The sequence below is a fragment of the Neomonachus schauinslandi genome, chromosome X (assembly GCF_002201575.2).
Source record: "Neomonachus schauinslandi chromosome X, ASM220157v2, whole genome shotgun sequence".
NCBI lineage: Eukaryota > Metazoa > Chordata > Mammalia > Carnivora > Phocidae > Neomonachus > Neomonachus schauinslandi.
In genome coordinates, this window is record NC_058419.1 from 68,827,193 (window position 1) to 68,852,727 (window position 25,535).

Genomic DNA, 25,535 nt, shown 5'->3' on the forward strand with positions numbered 1-25,535 from the left:
GGTTGTTTCCCATCATTCACTATCACAAACAATGCTATAGCAAATAACCTCATGGTATATATCATTTCTCATGTGTGGAGTCTATCCTACAGATATGCCAGAATTAAAATTCCTAGATCAAAGAATATAGAGATTTTTAATATTAATATATTTTTCCAAATAGCTCTCCAGAGAGATTGTCCCAGTTTTCACTCCCACCACCAATATATCAAGAGTACCTATTTTCCCAAAACTTTACCAATGCAGTGTTATCAAATTTGGAAATTTTTGACAACATGATAGATTTTAAGAAGTGTTATCTTGGTGTAGTGTTAATTTTAATTTTTCTTACTATGCATGAGATCAAACACCTTTTCCTATATTTAAAATTCATCAGTATTGGGGCACCTGGGTGGCTCAGTAGGTTAAGCATCTGCCTTCAGCTCAGGTGATGATCTCAGGGTCCTGGGATCCAGCCTCGAGTCAGGCTCCCTACTTAAAGGGGAGCCTGCTTCTCCCTCTCCCTCTGCCATTCCCTCCCGCTCGTGCTCTCTCTCTCTCTTTCTCTCTTTCTCTTTTTCAAATAAATAAATAAAATCTTTTTAAAAAAATAAAAAATCCATCGGTATTTGACATTTTCTTTTGTGTCTTTTGTTTCTTTTTTTTTAATTTTCTATATTTGTTGCAGTTCTTTCTTTCTTTCTTTCTTTCTTTCTTTCTTTCTTTCTTTCTTTCTTTCTTTCTTTCTTTCCTTTCTTCCTTTGAGAAAGAGAGCATGAGCGGGGTGAGGGACAGAGGGAGAGGGAGAGAGAATGAGGAGACTCCCGCTGAGCGTGGAGCCCAACGCGGGGCTCAATCTCATGACCCAGAGATCATGACCTGAGCTGAAATCAAGAGTTGGACACTTAACCAACTGAGCCACCCAGGCGCCCCTGTTGAAGTTCTTTATATATTAGGGAAATTGGCCTATGAATTGCAAATATTTTTCTGTTTGTAATTTGTCCTATGACTTTGCTTACAGTGGTTTTCTGCAGTATGAATTTTGTTGTTTTTATGTATATAAATGCATCACTGTTTCTTTTATGGCTTCTTGTGCATAGGTTATAGTTAAACAGTCCTCTTGCCCCCAAAGTTATAAAGTAGTTCTCCCATATTTTTTCTAGTACCTTTACACTTAAATCTTTGATATATCTGGAATTCTGATGTTCAGTGTAAGGCATGAATCCAGCTTCTTTTTCAGATGGCTACTTGATTGTCTTAACGTTGTTTAATAAATAATCTACCTTCATCATAAATTAAATTCTCAATTTCGTAGCACTTTACATGTATTTTATGATACTTCACGGTTGACTTGTGTTATAGTAATCTTTACAACAATAATGTATATGCATCCTTTACAAATAAGCACACATCCTTTCCTTTTATCTCTCTTAGTTTCCTAAGTGTAGCATACTTTCTGAACTTTCTTTTTTTTTTTAATTTTTTTTTTAAGATTTTATTTATTTGACAGAGAGAGAGACAGCGAGAGCAGGAACACAAGCAGGGGGAGTGGGAGAGGGAGAAGCAGGCCTCCTGCCGAGCAGGGAGCCCAATGTGGGACTCGATCCCAGGACCCTGGGATCATGACCTGAGCCGAAGGCAGACACTTAACGACTGAGCCACCCAGGCGCCCCTTTCTGAACTTTCAATAGTTAAATTAAGTCTTTGACTTTATTTTCAGCTACGTTGAAGCCTGTGAAGAGGGTAAAAGAATGCATTTTGTCAAAGCACAGCTGAAACTAAGACTTGTTCTTGTCTAGGTATTTTGGTTTCAGAGCTGACTACTAATCATGGATTTACAAGGATTCTTGATAAAAATACATTTATTTCCTAATGAGAGAGACCTATCAAAAACAGTCACATCCATTATAACACTGAAACAAATAATTGTTGCCAGCAGCTTTACTTATAATTAACATAGGCCTTTCTTTAACATTCCAGAGGACCAGACTGGGACACTGAATTATATGATGAAGTGGGTACGACAGTCCGAGAGCTGCTTACTGAACTGTATGGCAAAGTTGGAGAAATTCGTCACTGGGGCCTGATCCGATACATCTCGGGAATCTTAAGAAAGAAGGTGGAAGCACTTGATGAGGTACTATAAATTCTTCTTGAATTTATACCAAGGCTAAATGGAGGTGCTTTTTATTTTTTTTTAAGATTTTATTTATTTATTTGAGACAGAGAGAATGAGAGAGAGAGAGAGCACATGAGAGGGGGGAGGGTCAGAGGCAGAAGCAGGCTCCCTGCCGAGCAGGGAGCCCGACGCGGGACTCGATCCAGGGACTCCAGGATCATGACCTGAGCCGAAGGCAGTCGCTTAACCAACTGAGCCACCCAGGCGCCCTGGAGGTGCTTTTTAAAAATTGGTTTCCATAATTGGTTTTTAAGGCAACCACAGCATCTAATCATTTGAGATGTTGTCTTTCCCGCATAAAGTTCCTGATATTCAATTAGCTTTTTGTTTGTGAATGTCAAATATACAATACTGAAGTTTATAAATGATAAGATGTTATAAACGATAAGAATTCTACAGCTCAAGAATGAATTTGCAGTAGGCTAAAAGTTCTTACCTCTTAGGAGATAAAGATACCTCATTGTTTCTTCTTAAAAATCTCTCTCTTCTGATCTACATGGTATTTCCTGAGAAAGAGGGTTTGGTGTGTCAATAAATTAAGGGGAAGCAAAGGTCTGTGGACTGAGAAGAATAACTGTCATGGAAAGCTGAGGTGTTACGGGAAGGATAATGCTGTTATGCTATCTCTTCTTAGGCCTGCACAGCTCTTCTCTCCCACCAGAAACATTTGACAGTGGGACTCCCTCCAGAACCTCGAGAGAAGACCATCTCTGCGTGAGTATGGTTTTTGGTTGGGTTTGATCAAGCTTCTCTGAGCCTTTCAGGAGCTGTGTGGACTGACCACAGTTCTCTTGCCCTAATCTGTCACTGGATGATAATGGCCTACCTGTGTGGGCTTCTGTCAGAGACACTTGGCATGAGAATGTTGATAATGACAGGGCATGAGTAAATGAAAGAGTAAATCCACAAGAAGTAGTACGCAAATGTAGTTTGCTTTTTACGGGGTTTTTTTTGGTGGTGGTGGTGGTGATGGTTTTTGTTTTTGTGCTTGTTTTTTACTTACCCTCTTTCCCAAACCTCACATCCAAAAGCAGTCCAAAACAGGGCGGGCAACTAGAATTAGCACCCACAAAAAATCCGCTATACTCTAGACTTTCTTCCAGGCCTCTCTCTTTGGCTTTTAGGTGGCTGTTTGCTCCCTATGTCTCTTCACATTTCTTCCCTCTATATGTGTCTTTGTGTCCAAATTTCCCAAATTTTTATGTAAGAGCACTAGGCATAAAGGTTTAGGGCACACAATGACCTTACTCTAACTCAATTACCTCTGTAAAAACCTCATCTCCAAATGGGGTCACACTCTGAGGGACTCTAGGCTAGGATTTCAATATATGAACTTTGACAGGACATAATTCAACATAGTGCCTTACTCTGAGCAAACAGAACCTTCTTATCACAAATCAGATCAATTTTTGCCACCACTGTGGCAATCCAAAAGAAGATGGCATTGTCCATGCCCCATTCCTCCAGAGTGCTTAGTATCAACAGGAGAGTCAGAAGTATGGGAAGAGGCCAGCATACCCCTGTGTGTGTGTGTGTGTGTGTGTGTGTGTGTGTGTGTGTGTAAACTGATGAAACTAGAAAATCAGTGTAACTAAGGTGTGATCATAAAGTAATAAAATGGTTTCCAGAAGGCACAGCTTAAATTAAGTTTATTACTTTCTGGCCATAATAGTTACTTGTCATATGTTAAGAATTAACCATGAAAGACTGATCTGGAAGGACCTCATGGGGTGAGTTTTAAATAAAAGTTTGAAGGAGAAGGGCAATCCAGCTTTAGAGAGGAGAGGGTAGAGCTCTCCTGAGTTGATATAGGCCAAAGTGGTTTGGGGAGGCAATGAACTTTAAAGACTGAAAGAACCAAATGCTACCAGCTATGATGGGACGTTGAAGCGGTGACTTGGAGCTGGGAGGAGATTTTTTATATTCTCCGTGTATTTAAGCTTAAATAGTCACAGAATTTTGTCTTTCTTCGCGGTCTTCTCCCTCAGACCTCTGCCCTATGAAGTGCTCACTCAGCTGATAGATGAAGCCAGTGAAGGGGACATGAGCATCTCAATCCTTACACAGGTGAGCAGAATTATGACGTCTAAAATGGTGATTGATATTTTTGTTTTCAATTGATCTGACAGTTTCCAAAGCCTACCAGGTAGGCTTTGTGAGACCTGGACCATATTTGTTTCTATATTCATTCCATGCACAGGAAATAATGGTATATCTAGCCATGTATATGCGAACTCAGCCTGGTCTCTTTGCTGAAATGTTTCGACTTCGAATTGGTCTAATCATACAAGTTATGGCAACAGAACTGGCCCACTCCCTTCGATGCTCAGGTACTCCTTTCAGTAACTATTTTTGGCAGAATTCACTTTTAATGTAGGGCTATTGAGTTTGGGATCGGGAGGCAAAGAAAGAGAAAACATTTTATCAGTAGCTCAGAAGCTGCGTACAGTCAACCTCTATTTATACAAACCACGAGACTGGTGTTATGACAGATTTATGTATTCGTTCTGCAACTTCACAATTCCACCTCTTGGGGGCTCTGCACTCCAAATTACATGCCTTCCAACTCCTAGCGTGAGCCTAAGTGTGCATCGAATTTGAGTGGGACAGACTGGGTTTCATTCTGACTCAAGCAGTGAAGCTTCTTTTTTTTTTAAGATTTTATTTATTTATCTGTCAGAGAGAGAGAGCACAAGCAGGGGGAGCGGCAGGCAGAGGGAGAGGGAGAAGCAAGATTCCCGCTGAGCAGGGAGCCCAATGCGGGGCTGGATCCCAGGACCCCAGGATCATGACCTGAGCCAAAGACAGACGCTTAACCCACTGAGCCACCCAGGCGCCCTGGTAGTGCAGCTTCTTGACCCCAGATTAAGTCACCACATCAGTTTGATCATATTGTCAGTATTCTGTCTAGTCAACAACAGGATCAAATAAAGGAACACCCTATTTCTATTGATATTTACCTGACAGAACTCTCTTTGAAATTAACTGTAGGTGTATTTGGCAAGGTAACAGGTTTAGTTAGAAGAAAAGCGGGGGCCTGTGGAAGCTGCAGCACAAAATTGTATAAAGTGTGAGGGAGGGAAAGGGACCCCCGTGGCGTGACTATTTTTTTCCATTGGTATTTGTTTGATTTCAATAAGAATGGTAAAATTAAATAGAGATAGAGATTGCATACAAAAATGAAATTAGAGTTGCAAAACTCAATTTTAGCCATTATTTCTGTTACCTTTCCCCGAAAGGCTTTTAATTGAGCTATTAACAAGTAGCTAAATTTATTGGCTTGAGTCTAACCTGAATTACATAAGATAATTTATATTAAAATAACCCTTTGAAGGAAAAGAGTGAATGATTATGTTCTATCTACCATATGTCAGACTCTGTGCTTTTTTGCTTTATATTTACAAACATTATCTCATTTAATCCTTATGACTACCCTCTGGAGAAGATATTTTTGTTCCTCTTTTAAATAAATCATCTGAATCTCAGAGAGATTAAATAACTTGCCTAAAGTTACATAGTAACTTTACCTGCCTAGTAAATAGTACAATTTGAGTCCAAGTCTGCCTGATTCCAAATGATTTCCAGTTTAGCACATTGTTATGGATTACATGTATTGCATTATACATACACACACACACACACACACATATGTCTGTATATACACATATATATATATTCTCTAGCTATGGTATGCAGGGATGTTTTATTAGGGTCTAATTATTTAATAATAAACCTCAACAAAGAAAAAAAAACCAGACATTCTTCACTTTCCTTTAATTGCCTATTACTGATCTTTTTTTCCCTGTGGCTTCATCAAAACCAAGGCCCTTTACTTCTCATACAATAAAGTCAAGATCCCTGGTTCTGATATTCAAAACCTCAACAACCTTACCTCCTACTTTCACAGTATTTCCCGCTAATTTTATCAGTCACCATCCTTGGAGATTGATGTCTCCTCTGATTTCCAAAGCATTTATTGTCTATACTTCTCATTTGGTACTTAGTACTAACATGTTTTATTATTGTTTATCTTGTTTACATGTGTAATCTGTCCCAAATAGCTGTTCAGCTTCTCAAGGTCAAGTACATGTCGTAACTGTTTGTTACTAACATTGTTTAAAGTTATGACCTACATGTAGTAAGCTCTTAATAACTGTGATTATTTTTTATCTTTTTCAAGTTTTTATTTAAATTCCAGTTGGTTAACATCCAGTGTAATATTAGTTTCAGGTCTAGAATTTAGTGATTCATCACTTATATACCACACCCAATGCTCTTCACTACAAGTGTACTCCTTAATGCCCATCACCATTTAACCCATCCTCTCTAGTAACCCTCAGTTTGTTCTTTATAGTTTAGAGTCTATTTTCTCTCTCTTTTTCCCCTGTGTTCATCTGTTTTGTTTCTTAAATTCCACATATGAGTGAAATCATATGGTATTTGTCTTTCTCTGACTTATTTCACTTAGCATAATACTCCCTGGCTCTATCCACATGATTGCAAATGGCAAGATTTCATTCTTTTTGATGGCTGAGTAATATTCCATTGTATATCTATTCCACTTCTTTATCCATTCATTGGTTGATGGACATTAGGGCTCTTTCCATAATTTGGCTATTGTTGATAATTCTGCTGTAAACATTGGGGTGCAGGTGCCCCTTCGAATCACCATGTTTGTATCCTTTGGATAAATACCCATAGTGCAATTGCTGGATCAAAGGGTAGCTCTATTTTCAATTTTTTGAGGGACCTCCATACTGTTTTCCAGAGTGGCTGTACCAGCTTCCATTCCCACCAGCAGTGTAGGAGGGTTCCCCTTTCTCCACATTCTCACCAACATCTGTTGTTTCCTGACTTGTTAATTTTAGCCATTCTGACTGGTGTGAGGTGGTATCTCATTGTGGTTTTTTTTTTTTTAAGATTTTATTTATTTCAGAGAGAGAGAGAGAGCGCACAAGTTGTGGGGGGAGGGGCAGAGGGAGAAGGAGAAGCAGCCTCCCCACTGAGCAGGGAGCCCGACTCAGGGCTTGATCCCAGGACCCTGAGATCATGACTTGACTCAAAGGCAGACACTTAACCTACCGAGCCACCCAGGCGCCCCACATATTGTGGTTTTGATCTGTATTTCCCCGGTGCTGGGGGATGTTGAGCATTTTTTTCATGTGTATATTGGCCATTTGTATGTCTTTTTTGGAGAAATGTCTGTTCACCTCTTCTGCCCATTTCTTGACTGGATTATTTGTTTTTTGGGAGTTGAGTTTGATAAGTTCTTTATAGATTTTGGATACTAGCCCTTTATCTGATATGTCATTTGCAAATATCTTCTTCTCCCATTCTGTAGATGGTCTTTTAGTTTTGTTGACTGTTTCCTTTGCTGTACAAAAGCATTTTATCTTGATGAAGTCCCAATAGTTCATTTTTGCTTTTGCTTCCCTTGCCTTTGCGCCAAGGGTGGTTCAACATTCGCAAACCAATCAACGTGATACACCATATTAATAAAAGAAAGGACAAGAACCATATGATCCTCTCAATAGATGCAGAAAAAGCATTTGACAGACTACAGCATCCTTTCTTGATTAAAACTCTCTATAGTGTAGGTATAGAGGGAACATACCTCAATATCATAAAAGCCATATGTGAAAAACCCACAGCGAATATCATCCTCAACAGGGAGAAACTGAGAGCTTTTCTCCTAAGGTCAAGAACACAGCAGGGATGTCCACTCTCACCAGTATTGTTCAACATAGTACTAGAAGTCCTAGCCTCAGCAATCAGACAACAAAAAGAAATAAAATGCGTCCGAATCGGCAAAGAAGTCAAACTCTCACTCTTTGCAGATGCCATTACATTCTACGTGGAAAACCCAAAAGACTCCACCCCAAAATTGCTAGAACTCATACAGGAATTCAGCAGCGTGGCAAGATACAAAATCAATGCACAGAAATCAGTTGCATTTCTATACACTAACAATGTCCTAACATTTCTGATGACTAGCTGAGGAAGCCACAGACAGCCTAATGAATCTCAGTCCTTCGGCCTTAAAGAACCTCCTGCATCACATTCTCAGTGGCAAAGAGTTTGGAGTGGAACGAAGTGGTAAGATTTGAGTAATGGCATTTCCATTTCAGAGTGTTAGTTTCATTTCATTGATTTTAAAATGTTTTTCTTTTATCAGAGGAACCTTTCCTCCAACTAAATAGGACCCCATTATATGCAACAGTTAAAAGCAAAGCTGTCTTCTGGAACAAAATTTGGAAACTACTGTATGTCTCTTTTTTCTCCTTAAATGATATATCACCTAAGTGGATTGCTACCATGTTTTGTTTTGAACTATCTATTCCTTTACATTATCCTAAATCTATACTTTAGGACAACTAACAACCCATATAACTTGAAACTTTCTTGTATTCCATTTGGCAGTAATTCAGTAGCATTTACAGTGATGTGTCTATGTGTATGTAGTTGTTACGGTGCATCTGACATATCCTTTCACCTTTGAATTCAGACACATCTTGGGGTCCGTCACAAATTAATCCTCCACCTGCACTTGGTGGTTTGGCAGTGGTATTTGGTATAATGTACCTAAAACAGGGCAAATTAAAAAGGTTATCTCTCATGCTCAACTTTTAGGCTTAGGATAAAATAAATATATAATGTCAGACGATGGATACTAGACCCCAGAGTGGTAAAAGAAAGTTATAAAGCAGTGCTTCTCAAGCCTTACTGTGCATAAGAATCACCTGGGGGACTCGCTAACATGCAAACTGATGGCCTGGAGGGTGACCCAAGATTCTACTAACAAGCTCCTTGGTGATGCTGATAGACCACACTTTGAATAGCAAGGTTATAGTTGGTTGGTTGCTTTTGATTACTATTAATATAAAAGGAGGACACATATCTAAGTCTTTTAAGTGTGGTGGAGCAAAATAATTGGCACCTGATTATCCTCTCTCTTTCTCTTTAACCTGTCATGCTATATAGTTCGTCCCACCGATTCAAATGTTAGCCCTGCTATTTCTATCCACGAGATTGGTGCTGTTGGGGCAACCAAAACAGAACGAACTGGGATAATGCAGTTAAAAAGTGAGATAAAGCAGGTAAGACATCTTGGGATATCTTGGGAGATGAGCTGGGATATTGTCATGCTCAAGAACATTCTTTTGGAATCAGACTTTGTTGGGATCATTTATTTTGTTTCATATCCTGCATTTAATCAGAGCCAATTTTTTTTTCAGGTGGAATTTCATAGACTATCTATCTCAACTGAGAGTCAGGTGAAACAACTAGGGACGCTTTAACATAATTTAACCTACCTTTAGTCATGTATATGACATGCATGAGTTCATGGCCTTTTTACAAATAAGATAACAAACCACACAGCAGCTTGTTTGATTCTCCTTCATAGCATTCATTTTACAGATAGCTTTCCTTTTCTGGACCAAACTATTTTGCTAATTTTAGGAGGGAAGTAATTTGTTTCTGATAATAAGAAAATAAAACCCTGAATTCCTCTTGTTAGAATTAACATGTAATTTTGGACTTAATTTTCTTTATGAAACTAGACTTCAATTCCTTACTTTTAAGAACAGGTACTAGAGAGAACACCAGATTAGGTGAGAGCCTTTTTAAAAATCTACTTTCAGGCATTGTCCCCAAATTAGATTTTTATCATTGTCATGATAGAGGTAGACAAAAAGTGTATGGACACATAGAGGAAGAAACATCTAAATCACCCTGGAGTTGGTGGGAGTCTTCAAATATCATACTGTAGCCTCTTACTCATTTTTTTTTTTTTTTTGGTTGCCTCTTACCCTGCAGATGAGAATAGGCAAATTTTTGTGCTCTACGATGAAATACTTAACATAAGCTTCCATAGCTTCTTTCAAAACTCTGGGAAATCATGTGATTTCAGGGTCTCTGAGTTGAGAAGGTACTGAGTTGGTCTCCCCTAGTAGCGCTTTTTATGAAAATCTTAAAACTACTCCTCCTGCCTTCAAAATTGATTTACAGTAGCTTGAAGAATTAAAGCCCATCCAGAGGAGGAGAGGCCAAATGGAAATTTTATTTGTTTGGGGTTTTGTAGGAGTCCAGACCATTTAGGACAAGAATGAAGCCAATGCTTGAAGTTCAATTTGAAGGAAACTTTTCAGATTTATATTATGCAAGGGCAAGAACTGAATGGACTAAGAAAGGGCTTTGTAATAGAAAAATGTTCACTACTACATGTTTTTTCACAGAATATTTGGATAATCTGAACATTTTCCTATCTGAAAGGTGAAAGAACTATGCTTCATACTGAAGAGTTAAACTGATGTTGGTAAACAATCCCTGTTTTGGCCAAGGGTGATTGGTTAAACATTTTACAGTTGTTTATTGTCACACAGTATTACTTACAAGTTCATTATATGTTTAGAACTTGAAGTCCATGTTCCCAGCTAGATTACTATGATATTAAGAACTTGACCTATCCAGCTATATCATTTAATTCTTTTTTTTACACATCCACTACCTATAGGACTGCAAGAGCCCAGATCATTAGGACTGTAATTTCGAGGATTGAGAGCCCTAAATGTTCATTACTTTCTAATTTCTAATTATTGATTTCCATCCTTACCTGCCTCTCTGGTATTTTGTATTGTTTAAGTCCTTTTCTCTACCACTCACCAATGCCCTTTTTTCTGATCATGGAAAAAATATTTTTAAACATAGTTTGCTGTTGGTTTTTTTCCCCTAGAGTAAGGCTATTTATCAGCTTTTTAAATAACATGCTGGCTAGGGACATGAATTGTCTGTAATTTTACTCTACTAATAACTTTTAAAAACACAAAGAATGTTTGCCTTGCCTCATCCCTTTTAAAATCTTATTTTCTCAATTTTTTTTTTATAGTCCAGTGGTGGTCATCCCTTGGGTATAGATTTGATGTCACCGTCTTTTCTGGTAACTGCTGTTATATTATATACCAATCACAAGTGCTTTGAGTGTGCTGTTACATAAGTCATGACATATACTGACTGACTGAAAAGATAAACAAATGAATCAAGAACTAAAATAAGTATAAATCAACTTCATATATGGGGGTAAAAATCTTTCCATTTGTTTTCCCAAGAGGGCAGGGAAGGGGGTTCAACTCCAGCCTCTTTTCCATTTCAGAAAGTAAAATTCAATTTAATAAGTATTTGTTAAGTGTCTGTTTATACATTTATTCTTTCGACTACTCTAATTAATTGCATGCCTACTATGTGCCAGGCACTGTGCTAGATGGTATCAGCATCCCCTGGGAACTTCTTAAAAATGTAAAATCTTTGTCCCCACCCTAGGCCTACTGAATCAGAAAGGCTTGGGTGAGGCCTAGCAATCTGTGTTTTAATAAGCTTTCTAGGTGATTCTGATGCACTTTTAAGTTTGAAAACCACTGGATCGGCTATTATTCTGATTATTAATTTATCTAGTAAATATTAATTGAGTGCCAATTTCGTGCCAGGCACTGGAAATACAATAGAGAACAAAACAGATATGGTCCTTGCCCTCATGAAGGTTACATTTTAGGAAGACTGATCTCCAATTAAATTTCCTTGGTTTAAATCAATGATTCATAATATAATGGCCTATGATTTCAGATTTCTTAAACTGAAGAGATTAAGGCAACTCCAACTTTGGTCTTTTTTTTTTTTAAGATTGTATTAGCTATCATGGGTCCCTTGAATTTCCATATGAATGTTAGCGTAAGCTTGTCAATTTCTGCAAAGAACCCAGTTGGGATTATGAAGATTGTGTTGATTCTGCAGATAAATTTCAAGAGTATTGCCATCTTAACAATGTTAAGTTTTCTGACCTATGAACATGGGATTTCTTTCCATTCTTTAATTTCTTTCAACATGTCTTAAAGTTTTCAGAGTATATGTTTTACAACTTCTTTTGTTAAATTTATTCCTACGTATTTTATTCTCTCAGATGCTATTTTTTTAAGACTTTATTTATTTATTTGACAGAGAGACACAGCAAGAGAGAGAACACACGCAGGAGGGGGAGTAGGAGAGGGAGAAGCAGGCTTCCTGTGGAGCAGGGAGCCCAATGAAGGGCTCCATCCCAGGACCCCGGGATCATGACCTGAGCTGAAGGCAGACACTTAACAACTGAGCCACCCAGGCGCCCCCAGATGCTATTTTAAATGAGATTGTTTTCTTAATTTCATTTTCAGATTATTGATTGCTACTATTTAGAAATACAATTGATTTTTATATTGATCTTGTACAATTTTACTGAGCTCATGTATTCTAATGCTTTTCTGTGAATTCCTTCTATATAAGATCATGTCATCTGCAGATGTAGTTTTACTTCTTCCTTTCCATTCTGGATGATTTTTATTCCTTTTCTTGCTTAATATCACTGGCTAGAACCTCTGGTACAATGCTGATCAAAAGTAGCAAGAGTAAAAAACATCTTTTTTTTGAGAGAGAGAGAGAGAGAGAGCGCGCACAAGTGGGGGAAGGGGCAGAGGGAGAGGAAGAGAGAGGATCATTAGCAGGCTCCACTCCCAGCACAAAGAATGATGCAGCGCTTGATCTCATAACGCTGAGATCATAACCTGAGCCAAAATAAAAAGTTGGATGCTTAACCAACTGAGCCACCCAGGCGCCCCTACTTCTCTTTTAATACAAGTATTTATAACATAAATTTCTCTTTAAGCACTGTTTTAGCTGCATCCTTTAAGTTTTGGTATGTTGTGTTTTCATTTATCTCAGTGTTTTCTAATTTTCCTTGTGATTCCTTTCCTAAACCACCAGTTATTTAGGGGCGTATTGTCTAATTTCCACATATTTGTAAATTTCCTAAATTTCCTTCTGTTACTAATTTCTAATTTCATTGTAATCAGAGAACGTGCTTTGTCTGATTTCAGTTCTTTTAATTTGATTGAGGCTTGTGTTGAAAGCAACAAACTAAGCCATAGAACAGCTAGAAGTTTAACAGAGAGATAACCAAGTAAAGAGACAGCTATAAACCTCCCAGATGATCAGTATTTTTATGGCTCCTTTTAAGTATCACTAGATTGCTTTCTAAAAAGGATTGTATCCATTTACATTGTCTACTGGCTTCACTGTAATCTCTTTATCTTGGATGTTACACTTATTATGTGGTTTCTAATTCTACAGTGTATTTATTATTCTGTTCAGAGGAACAGAGATGACTTTTGCTTTATGTTCTTTCCTCTCCTTTTGTCCCAAGTCACCTGGAACACCTGTGGCTTCAAGTAGTCGGTCCTTTCCTCGTGCATATGCTCAACAGACATCTAAAGATAATCGTCAAGGTCAGTGGCAACGCCGAAGAAGGCTAGATGGAGCACTGAACAGAGTCCCAGTTGGATTTTATCAAAAAGTATGGAAAGTTTTACAGAAGGTGAGAATAACACATTGTAGACATCTCTTTATTTTCCCCCCTTGATATCCTCAGTCTCCTTGGCCGAGATATGACATGACTGTGACGTCACCACAATTATATAAATGTCATATGCTCATATGGACAAAACCTAGAAGAAGACCTAATTAACAAAGTTGATTCGTTATTTTGATACTATTTATGATTCAGTCTCTTTCTATTATTGTTGCTATGGCTATGGTGTTGTTTATAAATTAGATTTCAAAAATCATGGCTTCTCTGCTTTTGGCCATAGTTGAGCATTGTTGGACATTGTGATACATTTATCAAATTTGGCAACAAAGAGCCACTTTCTTTGTAGCTACTGTAGAGTGGAAATGTTTTCTGTAGCAATGTGCTAACGCTATTGTAAAATGACTGTGGTATCTGGGGAGTTAGTGTAAGGAGCTATTACTTATATTTTTTTCTTGGATGAAAACTACTAAATAAATGCAAGATCATAACGATGCTAATGGTCCAAAGACTCTATTGGCATGACCAATTTTTGTTTTTCTTTCAAAGGCCTAGCTTGCCAAAGACAGTTAAGGGGACATCACACCATTATGATTGTGACAGCTTTAGAGGGCCGAGAAGTCCACTGTACTCGTTCATAGGTCTCATTTATAGTCTCTTGGGTGCCACTTTCAGCTTTGTCACCCTTGGCAAGGACCTGAAAGAAATATCATCCAGGACTTCAAAACCTTTAGTTACGTTTCTCCCCTTAGCACACTGATAGTCTCCCAGGGACAGAAACAGGTGATCTTTTGGAAAGCTAGAAGTTGAATCCTCAGACTACCAGCTCTGGCAATCTTCTTTTCAATGAGTACTTAAAACTTGCTTTCCTCCGTCTAACCTCTACAGACAGGTATTTTATCTGCACAGTTATGCCTGGGCTATGGCAATTCAATTTCACAGACATGTAGTAAGTGCTCTTCTGCCGCAGATACCATGGAAGGTATGTGTTCTTGTCACCAGGGAGTTTAATCCATAGTTACCTTCATAAATAGCAGCTATGATGCAAAGCGAAGATGTGTTATGATAAAGGTGCAAAACCACAAGGCCTTGAGACTACAAGAAAAGGAACATTTAAATATGACTGGGAAGATTGACTATTTTGTGGTAGAATCAAAACCTGGACTTGGAACCCTCATATAAGAGGAAAAACAAATGCCCTCTGCTTTGTCATTCCATTCCTTTTAGAGTATGAATGTAACATAATTACTTTGCACATATGTTTGCAAGCTGGTAATTCTCTGTACAAAGACTGTTATTTGGCATATGGAACATGAGATGGAAGTGTCTGGGGGTTGGAATCTTTGTCTGTGGCTTACTGTGTATTGTTTGATTTACTTAACATCTAAAATAGCAAGTCATTAATTCCCATTGCTCTTTAATAATTGAGTTGATGGTGAGAGAGAAGATGAAATATCATTCATTTCTGTACTATTTCTTGAGCATCCGCTGTTGCACTAGGCAGTGTCCTAGGTGCTCACAGCGATACAGCAAAGAACAAAATAGACAACAGTCTCTGTCCTTATGGAACTTACACTCTGCTAGGGAGAGACAAGCAATAAATAATAAACATACTAAATAAGTAAATTATCTAGAATGTTAAAAGATGACAAGTACTATGGAAAAAAGTACAGCAGGGTGAGGGCATCATCAAGGGTGCTGACGGGGGGACGCTTCACTAGAAAATGGAGTAATACATGTCTGCAAATGCAGCTTTTGAGTTTTCTTCAGCCTAAACATCTTTCTGAAAGCTAATTTGTGATGAGTCTGGGACCTAGCATGATATCCTCTTGGGTAGTCTCTGAATCTTTGGGGTTAGTCTCTCCCAGAAGGTAGACCTTCTCTATCCCTTCCATTCCTTTAAATAGAGGGTAAATCTTGCATGTCCTGTAGTCCACCCCTGATTCTTGCCACATAGTAATCACAACCGCTTGGCAAGGACACTTGGGCTGCAGGGCCTTCCACTGGCCTGCGATTACTCAGCATCTACCTGATGGAACACACTCAGAAATACTAAGTGTCTTCTTACAGGCCCCCAGTTGTCAGCATATCCTTAGTGACAACATGTTTTTGCTGTTTTGCAGTGTCACGGACTCTCTGTGGAAGGTTTTGTGCTTCCTTCTTCAACCACTAGAGAGGTGAGATTCTGTGTCTTTCGCATTTGTGTGATTGATAGTTTGTGTAGCTCAAGTATTTCAGGGATCATTTTTCAAAGTAATGGTTCTATGACTCCAAATCAACTAAAAATGAAGTGCATTGGAGGAAAGGAGAGAATGTTTTTTAAAAACAGAATGGGAACATGAGAGAGCAATTATGTGTTATATTAATTATATAAGGACAGCCTCGTTTAGTGGTTGACTAAATTAGGCTGGTTTATGTGAGTGTGGCCAGAGTTGGAGAGGGCAGTCAAGATAGAGATCTAAGAATGTCTCTCATTTCCCCATCCTTCTCATCCCAACCTTTCTCTTTTTTTTTTAGATTTTTTTTTTTTAATTTTTATTTATTTGACCGAGAGAGAGACAGCAAGAGAGGGAACACAAGCAGGGGGATTGGGAGAGGGAGCAGGGAGCCTAATGCGGGGCTCGATCCCAGGATCGTGACCTGAGCCAAAGGCAGATGCTTAACAGCTGAGCCACCCAGGCGCCCACCCCCCACCTTTCTCTAGTAGGATGCTTGTAGACTTTTAGATGTTGAACTAGTGGTCCTTAGCTCGAACTATGTGTCACAGCAACCTGAGCGCCCATCTCCAACTTAGTGGATTAAAATCTCTAGGGATGGGGCCTGAGCATCTGTACTTAAAAAAAAAAAATCTTTAGAATGAGTCTGATAGATAACCATGGTTGGAAAACATTGCCGTGAACCACACACATATATTATCGGGTACCTTTATATTTCCCTTCTCGCCCAATCACATAGAAATGATAAAGAATCGCCTTTATACAAAACCAACAAAGGAACTAGAATTAGCAAATTAGGAATTGTAAGATTGGATAGTGGGAAAATTCTCCAAAACACTGGGTTGTTGCAGATGATGGCTGGACGGGCTGGTACAGAAAGCTAATGCTATGCTTCAGGGCTTTACTCTTGCCTAGAGGCCTCTTCTCTAATAAAGAACACTGTGACCTCTATTTGTCCTTTCTCTGCTTTTAAGCATGATCAGAATGTTAGTATAATTAATAACAATGCATACCTGAATGGTACCTTTACGAGTCTCCAAAGTACCTTCACACAGGTATGTGAGACAGCCAAGGAAGGGATCATAGTTCCCGGTTTACAGATAAGGAAACAAATTTAGGGAAACAAACTGTTCAAGGTCATAGAACTAGTAACTGGCAAAGACAGGACTTGAACCCTGGTCTTTAAAGTCCAAATCTCCAGTGCCACTGTAAAGTATATACTCAATACTGTTTTACCCAAACTTATCCCTCAATCCCCTTCACCCTAAAATAACTTTTTATTTCTTCCTGCCCATTTTAATCTAACAGGATATAACTGTTTTACATAATTCTAGTCATCATGTAAATACGACTTTAAGTTCCACTTAGATTTTTCTTTTATGCACAGTCGTCATATTTATTCTCTCAAATGACTCTATAAAAACTCATGAAGTTGCTGTACCATGATGTGCCATTATTTACACAACCATTCCCGTGTTCAGATTACTTTTAGTTTTACACTTGTGACTAATGCTGCTATAAACACTCTTGCACATGGGGCTTTTTTTTTCCCCCTCTCTTGAATTATTAACTTAGGACGAACTCTCAGAAATAGGATTGTGGGTTAGAGGGCACTGACACTTTTATGACTCTTGTTATGCGCCACCAGACTGCCTTCCAAAAAGATTGAACCAATTTATACTCACTCAGGTACTTTGAAGGAGACTGAGCAGCACTCTTGGCTACATTGCTTTTACTGCCTTTCAGAATAGGTGATTGATGCCTCCCCAGTGATGAGTGCTTAGGAATTGATTTTCTTTTTCTCTATCACAGATGACTCCAGGCGAGATTAAATTCTCTGTTCATGTGGAGTCTGTCCTGAATCGTGTACCTCAGCCCGAGTACCGCCAGCTTCTGGTTGAAGCCATCCTTGTCCTCACTATGATGGCAGATATTGAAATTCATAGCATAGGAAGCATCATTGCCGTGGAAAAAATAGTGCATATTGCTAATGACTTGTTCCTTCAAGAACAGGTAGGCAAATGGCAACCCGGTTGTTTTCTCGAAGGGGAATGTCCGACACTAACCTGACTGCACTCAGAGAGCTTCATGAAGCCAAGGTCACTCTTTTGCGCCCTCTTCCTCAGCTCTTTTCTGGTCCCCCTTTGTAGTGAGTGGCTCTGAGCTCTGATGGCAAAAGAAGTAGGCGGTGGGATGACCTCCATGTTTCACCAAGTGTTTTGCGACTGTATTAGATGGTAAAGTTGCCTGGAACTCAGGAGGCTTTTATGCTTTACATCATATTTCATTCTTCTTATCACATGACTTTGTGTAGCAAGAAGGACTTAATAAGAGACTATTGGATAGCATATCCTTTTTTGGACTTTTAAGGAAAAGAGAAGGTTTGATTTTACCTTGGTTTGGTTTTGTTTTTGCATTTGCTACTTACCTATAGGAAAATATTAAAGTGAAACTTTTAATTCTACATTTAAAAAATTTTTCTCAACATACCTTCTTCCAGGAAATTAACCACATTTAATAAATGCAAACTACTTATTGAAAGCTTTCCAAATGTTTCCCAGATGAAGAGTAGGAATACTAAGGTGAAGGGCATGCACTCTTGTCAGTAGGAAAATCTCCAAAATATACAATAGGTGTTTCATTCTATTTGGCACTGTGGGGGAATGCAAAAGAAATCACAATTATTTTGATTTTCCAGGACAGTCCTAATTTTAAATATTCTGGATTGCTCTCTTTTCCCCAGAAAAGATACTCTTCCATGTATCGGATAATGTGATCCCTTTTAGGCGTAGGCTCTAGCTTGGAAAGCTTACAGTCTATTTGAATTAAGTTGACTTAGAAAGAAATCAGGATCAAATGCAAGATAAAATAATACGAGCTGAAATCAGTGGTACTAGAAAGATTCAGACCAAAGTCCCTCTGGGGTGATTTGTTGGTATTAACATTTGACCCTTAACAGACCCAACTCGTTCAATTAACTGTTATCTTTAACTTTCAAAACTTCTACACAATCACTTCTTTACAAATAATGCCATAGGATTTGGGGGAATCTAGTGAAAAATGCATGTACAGAAATCCATATTCAACAGTTTGTGCCAAACTCTGATCCCTTCCTACCTACACAACCTAAGACCCAAGTAGTTGGCAATGGGGAGGAGGCTCAGAGTTATCCTAATCAGGACTTTAATCAGTAGATTAGTAATCTTGCCTTTCCCCTGTGTTCTCCCACCCTTAAAAACCAAACAGAAAACCCTCGGTGCAGATGATACCATGTTGGCCAAGGATCCCGCGTCTGGCATCTGTACTCTTCTGTATGACAGTGCACCCAGTGGCAGGTTTGGCACCATGACCTACCTCTCCAAGGCAGCCGCCACCTACGTGCAGGAGTTCCTGCCCCACAGCATCTGCGCCATGCAGTGAGGCCTTTGGGCCCTGGCTGCTGGGAGCCTTTTGACAGCTCGTTCCTGCTTCGGTTGATTGTGCATGAGACTGAAACGTGTTGGCCTGATCACTCCTCCCCTGCCCCTTTCCACCCCATCCCACCCAAGAGGAGTGAACGTTTTCGACAAACTAATTGCTTTAGAAGTGAACCCTGGCCTGGGGGAACATGCTCCCCACCAGGCACTCCATCGTAGGCCTTAATTCTTTCATAGTTCCTGAGAGTTTGCATGTGTTTTTATTCTCTAGGTCTGTTACAAACGTAGTTTTCTAAGTACTGTTTGGAGAGCAGGTATTAATAATAACTTACTACTAAAGTTTGGTTTTTCTCATGTGTAGTTTCATTGTGTGAATGAGTGATGGGTGCTTTGGGACATTCTTTCAAGTGGGTAAACCCTAAATTGCTGGATTTTTATACTGCCATAACTTGGAAGTGTCTATTCTAAGTGCCTTTTCTGGGGAAAAGAGAGCACCAGGTCATGGTTTCCTTCTTTACTCACATGTTGCCCCCCACAGAGTGATGAACTCCTTTCTGTATAGAATTATCATCCCTGTTCTTGCCTTCTCTGTATCCACATACATAATTGCTACTCTCCCTTTGGGGAAATATCAAAAAATGCTAGTGCAGCATCTATACGTAAGAATTTCTGTATTAATAACTGAAATCACATTGTATGAAGATGGCTGGTACTCCGAGATGTATTTGTAGCAGAAAGTGCAGAATAACCCAGGAGTCAGGAGCCCGATTCCCAGAACGAAGGGAGAAGATGGCTGTGTGGTGTCTTACACTTGGGGAGCAGAGAGGGAATCAGAGGTAGGTTAGTGCCCTGAAGAGAGCCTTGTGCACCCAACTTTTGCCTCTGAAGAGTGGGCCGACACACAGCACGCACGGCAATTGAAGTCTCTGTCTTTGGCAAACAGGAATCCAGCAGTCTAGTCTACAGCTGCCTTCCCAAGCAGTCCTTCCTTGGTGGTCCTTACCTGTCTCTGTCTCACTCGCCTACTCACTTTCTCCAGCATCCAACCCCGGACCCACCAACTCACTGCCCTCCCATCTGTTCTTAAACTCCTCACTTGCATTTTCACTCCCTGATTCTAGTGAGTGTTCGTAGCTATGTGTATTTTGATATCCGTGGGCATCTATCTGTTTCTTGTAAATGCCTGCATTTGGGTGCGTGTCTAAGCATACATGGGAATTTTTCTGAATGTAAATAGTTTCGATGTTTCTGTATATCTATCTGTATCTACATTGGGCAGGCTATGTAAATATGTGTTTGTTACGCGGATGGTGGTGACCGTGGCCCCCCAGGGCTGACACCCCGAGGGTAATGGAGGAATCCTTAAGTTCTTTTCCCTAGTCCCATGTTAAGGTAGCCTTGTTTGAAGAACACTTCTCCTAACTTTCTGCCTTAGTTCAGGCTGCTGTAACAAAAGACTGTAGAACAGGTGGCTTAGACCACAAACATTTATTTTTCACGTTTCTGGAGGTTGAGAGGTCCAAGATTGCCAGCAGATTCAGTCCCTGGTGAGGACTGGCTTCCTGGTTTGCAAATGGCCACCTTCCTGCTGTGTCGTCACATGGCCGAGAAAGGGGGGGAGGGCGGGCACTCTCGTCTCTTCTCCTTCTCAATAAGTGCACTAATTTTGTCATGGGAACTCTTCCCTTGTGACTTCATCTAATCCTTGTTACCTTCCAAAGGCCCCCACCTCCAAATACCATCACGTTGGGGATTAAGACTTCAAGGTATGAATTTCGGAGGGAAACACACATCCAGTCCATAGCACTCTCCTTCCCCTTATTTATGTGTAAAGACTCTATTCATTTCCCTGTTTGCACTCAGGTAACTCCCTACTTCAATCCTGTCCTTTCTCTCAGATTTTTCAGATTTCTCTCCAGGGATGGGGATGGGGAGCTCTCTCAACCATTCTCATAGAACCATTGACAATCTTTTGAGTACATGAATAAGTGCGCATAGGAAGTAGGGTGATAGAAAACAGGCGAGTGGAAGTGAGAGAGGATGGCCGACCTTTTTAGTATGTCTCTTAGAGCAAATGGAAACACACAGTAAGTAGCTTTCGGATCGTGTGATTTTTCTGGTCGCTGATAGAGATAATTTACAACCTGTGCTGAAACTGTTGGTCTCCACACTGGCTGCAAGCCTACCCCAACCACAAGAAGTACGTCTGGAGTGGCACGGGGTGGGGGGGGGGGGGAACCGCCACTCTCTGCCACGCTAAGCTAAGTTGCCTCAACTAATACTGATGGCTGCAGTTCCCCGGGCTTTACGAAGTTGTCCATCACTATGCTCTCCATACAGCACGGCTTCACATTTAAAGCAACTTTTTGGAAAACTTGATTTGTATTTTCTTCCTTTTAAGCACATGATACTAAAAGACACCTTGGACCTTCTTTTTTTTTTAAGCACTTATGTCTTGAAAATACAATTAAAAATTGGAATGTCCAATTAAATCATGCCTCATGCCAGTGTGCAAAACTTTATGTGTGTCTTTGTGATTGGAGTTTCTTTGGTGGCTCTATTTTACCTACTCTATTTAATTGCACAGTACAGCCAAAGCTCATTGAGTGGAATAATATTAGTATAGAAATTCTATATTATACGTTAAAGAAATGCACTTTTATCTTTCAAACACATACCCACTCAAACCAGGCTCACTAAATTAAAATGGGCTTATTGACATCTTTAGGGAACCTGTTCTTTTTTTTTTCCAAATTTTTATTTAAATTAGTTAACATACAGTGCAATATTGGTTTCAGGAGTAGAATTAAGTGATTCATCACTTACATATAACACCCAGAGCTCATCATAACAATAGGGGACCTGTTCTGATGAATGAATAAGACCGATTTTGACTCAGAATTACAACTGTGTGCAAATGGTGCTTCTGTGCCACTGGAGGGTACTTAAAAACAATTTGGTCTCCGAAGTACTATAAATATTTAGCAGAAACTTGTTTATACTATGTATTAGCCTTTGTGTAACAAGTGAGGGTTTATGCAGTAAGGATGAACCAGTCTCCTGTCCCATCCTGGTTACTTAGGTTTTACTACCCTGTGGGAATTTTATGCAACTGGTGGGGCAAAAGTTGTTGTTCTTAGCCACCTCTTAGCCACCTCTACTGTCGCCTATTGTACTTACCAAACACCTAGTACGTACACTAATGCAGTGGAGATAAATACAGTGTTGTCCACATTCAGTCTTCATTTCCTGTTAAACTTGAGTGACCTTAGGTCTTGGTTTGCCCAGGACATGCTCCATTTATGCCTGTTGTCCTAGCATAATTATTAATAGCACTCTTTGTCACTCTCAAAAGTGTCCTAGTTTGGATGATATGGTTGCCCTATATTTAGCAGAAGTCTGATTTCTTTTAAGGCTAGGCCTCAAAGCCAAGGACCTATTCTCAAACCACGAACAATACTCTTGCAGTAGCGGTACGGGGGTAAGGAAACAGTGAGGGGAGACTTTCCCCCAAATTAAGGAACATTTGGCGTATTGCCTCTTAGATGATGAGCAATATTGGAGTGCTTACCAAGTGCCAGACGTTGTTATAAGGTAGCTGGCATGAACCATGTTATCCTGTCTTCACAATTACCATGTGAGATTAGAGACTGTTGTCATCCTCATCTGACAGATGAGGGAACTGAGGTGCTGGGCACTTAAGCAAATGGCTCAAGATCAAAAAGCTCGTAAGTGGTAGAGCTGGGATTTGAGCCCAAGCAGTTTGACTCTAGAGTTCACATTCTCAACAATGACACTCTCCAAGGAAAAGACATTAAAACAAGGGTCAGTCTGTTAAGTACAGTTGAGGCATCAGTGGGCAGATTGTATGGGGCGGTGGGCAATGGGCAGAAATGCACAAAGAAGGTAGCCAGAGGAGTAGTGCCTTTTTAATTGTTTGCTTCTCCTTCTGCCTTTTTCTGCCAGCAAGTGAAGACAGGAGAGATCACCAAAAGAAGTGGCATAGCCCAGCCTGACCTTGCTGGTTCAGAAACTACTTTTAGCAAAATAACGGTTGAAGAGAGTGAGTCAAGGAATTTACCCAGGGTCACCACACCAGTAAACTTTGGAGCCAAGATCCAACCTCCTTCCTTTGAACTTAAAGTCCTCCAACTGCAAATCCAGTGCTTTGGGAAGGGTTTTCTTCCCAATTTAGGGACCATATGGGGATTAAGCATGTGGAAAATTGAGGTTAGGGACCTGTGGCATGGCTTGTGCTCTGTTTTACTCGTGAACAAGGGTCCAGCCACCCTGTGAGATTTGCTGCAGGAATATGCTGCCAATTTCAGAGCCTCGTTGCAACAATTTATCTTTCTCTGTACTTGAATCATCTTGCCACATTGTGTGCCAAATGAGGATACTGTTTCCAGTTTAGAAGTGTGTTGAAGTGTTCAGCTACCTGTTGCTAGATCTGAAAGAACACATAGAACAATCCATTTTCATGTCATCTTATTTTGGTCCGGATTTTAGGGCATCAGTTAGCCACCCTGTATCCTGCCCTCTTCCTCTCACTGCCTATCCATGAAAGCCCAGGACAAATCTCATTTCCTCTTTATATGGCCAGCCTGTCATGCTCTCACCTTTCAGGCAACTCCTACAGCCCCACAGACTCCTTCCCCTCTGTCTGTAAATATGTGCATTTCTCTTATCCTAAAAACAATCATTCATGAGCTCTACATCCCCTGATTTACTAACTCCTTCCTTCCACAGTTAAATTTCTTCAAAGAGGAAGCTACACTTGACAGTGTTGACTTCACTCCTTAACCCCTTGCAGTCTGGCTTCCTCCCCTGCCTTGTGGTGTTTTTTGTTTTTGTTTTTGTTTCTTAGAACATCAGTGAGCTCCTAATGGCAATGACATTGTTACTACCTCTCCCTTCTTGTAACCCACATCATCCCTCCATGTCTGTGAAACTGTACTACACTTGTTCTCACCCAACTACTTCTTTTTTGTCTCCTTTCTGGCATCTTTTTCTCCTCCTAACCTCCACAAACAGGCATTCCCAAAAGTTACATTCTTCTTCCTAGCTCAAAAGATTCTCACCATGAGGTAGGGGAGCCTTTAAAAAGTGACATGACCTGATTTACTTTTTGTTTCCAAGTTCATTCTGGTGGCTGCAAAAAGACTGGATTGTAGTTCTGCAAGAGTACAAGTAGAAACCTGTTAGATATTGCAGAAAGTCTGGGTGAGAGATGACAATCCAGGACGGGGGTAGTGGCTTCCGTGTTCCCGTGGCCCATACGCTAGTTTGAACCATCATTACTTTTTATGTGGACCATTGCAACACTGACTGCCTCTAGTCTTTCAATAGCTAATCTTTTCTACCCACCACTGCTGTGGAAATCTTTTTTTTTTTTTTTTTTTTAAGATTTCTGTTTAAATGTCTCCTCGTTTTCCACAGAGTGAAGTCTGTTCTCTTTGGTCTGGCATTCAAAACCCTTCATGATCCAGTCCCTTCAGCTAAACTTGACTAGAAATGGTCTCCTTTTTGTTTTTGCTTATGCTGTGGATTCTAGTCAGCGTGCCCTCCCCTGGCTCTCATCCCCACCAAGTAAAATCCTGTCCATGCACTAAGGCCATCTCAAATGCCACTGAATAGGAATCCTAGTTGCCATTTATTAAATACTTAATGTTTATTTATTAAGTAATCTAAGCATCCTACATTCATTATCTGACTCTGCTGCATTGCATGCAGTTTCTTATGTATTTGTCTCATCTGTACAAGAATGCAAATTCCTTGAAAGCAGAGATCAGATTGCAATTCATCTTGAGAACTGAATCCTTAGCCATAGTGTATATTTAGTTGATGTCAGATAAATGTTTGATGAATGACTGAATGATCACAGAACTTTGAACTAGTTGCTATGGGAAGATATAAAAGAAGCATAAGGGCTTACATTCTAGTTAAAGAACACATCACAGGGGGGAAATATTTCCAGAATGCTAAGTATTCAGGGAATACTAAATGGAGGGTTGAGCAAGGTTAGATTTACCACAAAGTCATCCTGGAGGAATGACGTTTACATAGTAAAAGGAATGTTCAAAGGCTTCAGTGTCAGGCAGACCCGGTTTTGAATTCCTGCTTTTCTGCTTAGTAAGTGTGTGACGTTGAATAGTTATTTCCTTTCTCTAAACTGCCTCTGTAAAATGGACATATTACAACATCTTTCATAGGACTTTTGCAAAGGTGAAATGAGATAAAATATCCAAGTGCATATCACAATGCTCAATAAATGCTTAAAGAGTCCAAAAGGCAAGTTAGATTTTAAAGGAGGTAAGAATATTGGATTGTCTGAGGGGTGTTCGTAGGTCACTTCAGGT

The 25,535-nt window shown here is 39.7% G+C and overlaps 1 protein-coding gene across 6 annotated transcripts in view; it reads left to right on the top strand.

Moving 5' to 3' along the window:
- The window catches only part of PHKA1 (phosphorylase kinase regulatory subunit alpha 1), a 139,669-nt gene extending 120,185 nt beyond the window's left edge, over nucleotides 1-19,484 (top strand). For 2 of the 6 annotated variants that reach the window (XM_044911546.1, XM_044911550.1), the window contains 12 exons: nucleotides 1,960-2,116; nucleotides 2,793-2,872; nucleotides 4,147-4,225; nucleotides 4,359-4,488; nucleotides 8,153-8,254; nucleotides 9,140-9,255; nucleotides 9,394-9,432; nucleotides 11,046-11,096; nucleotides 13,383-13,553; nucleotides 15,668-15,721; nucleotides 17,573-17,773; nucleotides 19,007-19,484. In XM_044911546.1, coding sequence (XP_044767481.1) covers nucleotides 1,960-2,116; nucleotides 2,793-2,872; nucleotides 4,147-4,225; nucleotides 4,359-4,488; nucleotides 8,153-8,254; nucleotides 9,140-9,255; nucleotides 9,394-9,432; nucleotides 11,046-11,096; nucleotides 13,383-13,553; nucleotides 15,668-15,721; nucleotides 17,573-17,773; nucleotides 19,007-19,180 — 1,354 coding nt within the window. In that variant the 3' untranslated portion in view covers nucleotides 19,181-19,484. The remainder of the gene's footprint in view (nucleotides 1-1,959; nucleotides 2,117-2,792; nucleotides 2,873-4,146; nucleotides 4,226-4,358; nucleotides 4,489-8,152; nucleotides 8,255-9,139; nucleotides 9,256-9,393; nucleotides 9,433-11,045; nucleotides 11,097-13,382; nucleotides 13,554-15,667; nucleotides 15,722-17,572; nucleotides 17,774-19,006) is intronic. The other 4 variants (XM_044911549.1, XM_044911551.1, XM_044911548.1 and 1 more) reach the window with 3 other exon arrangements.
- Nucleotides 19,485-25,535: the final 6,051 nt, after the last annotated feature.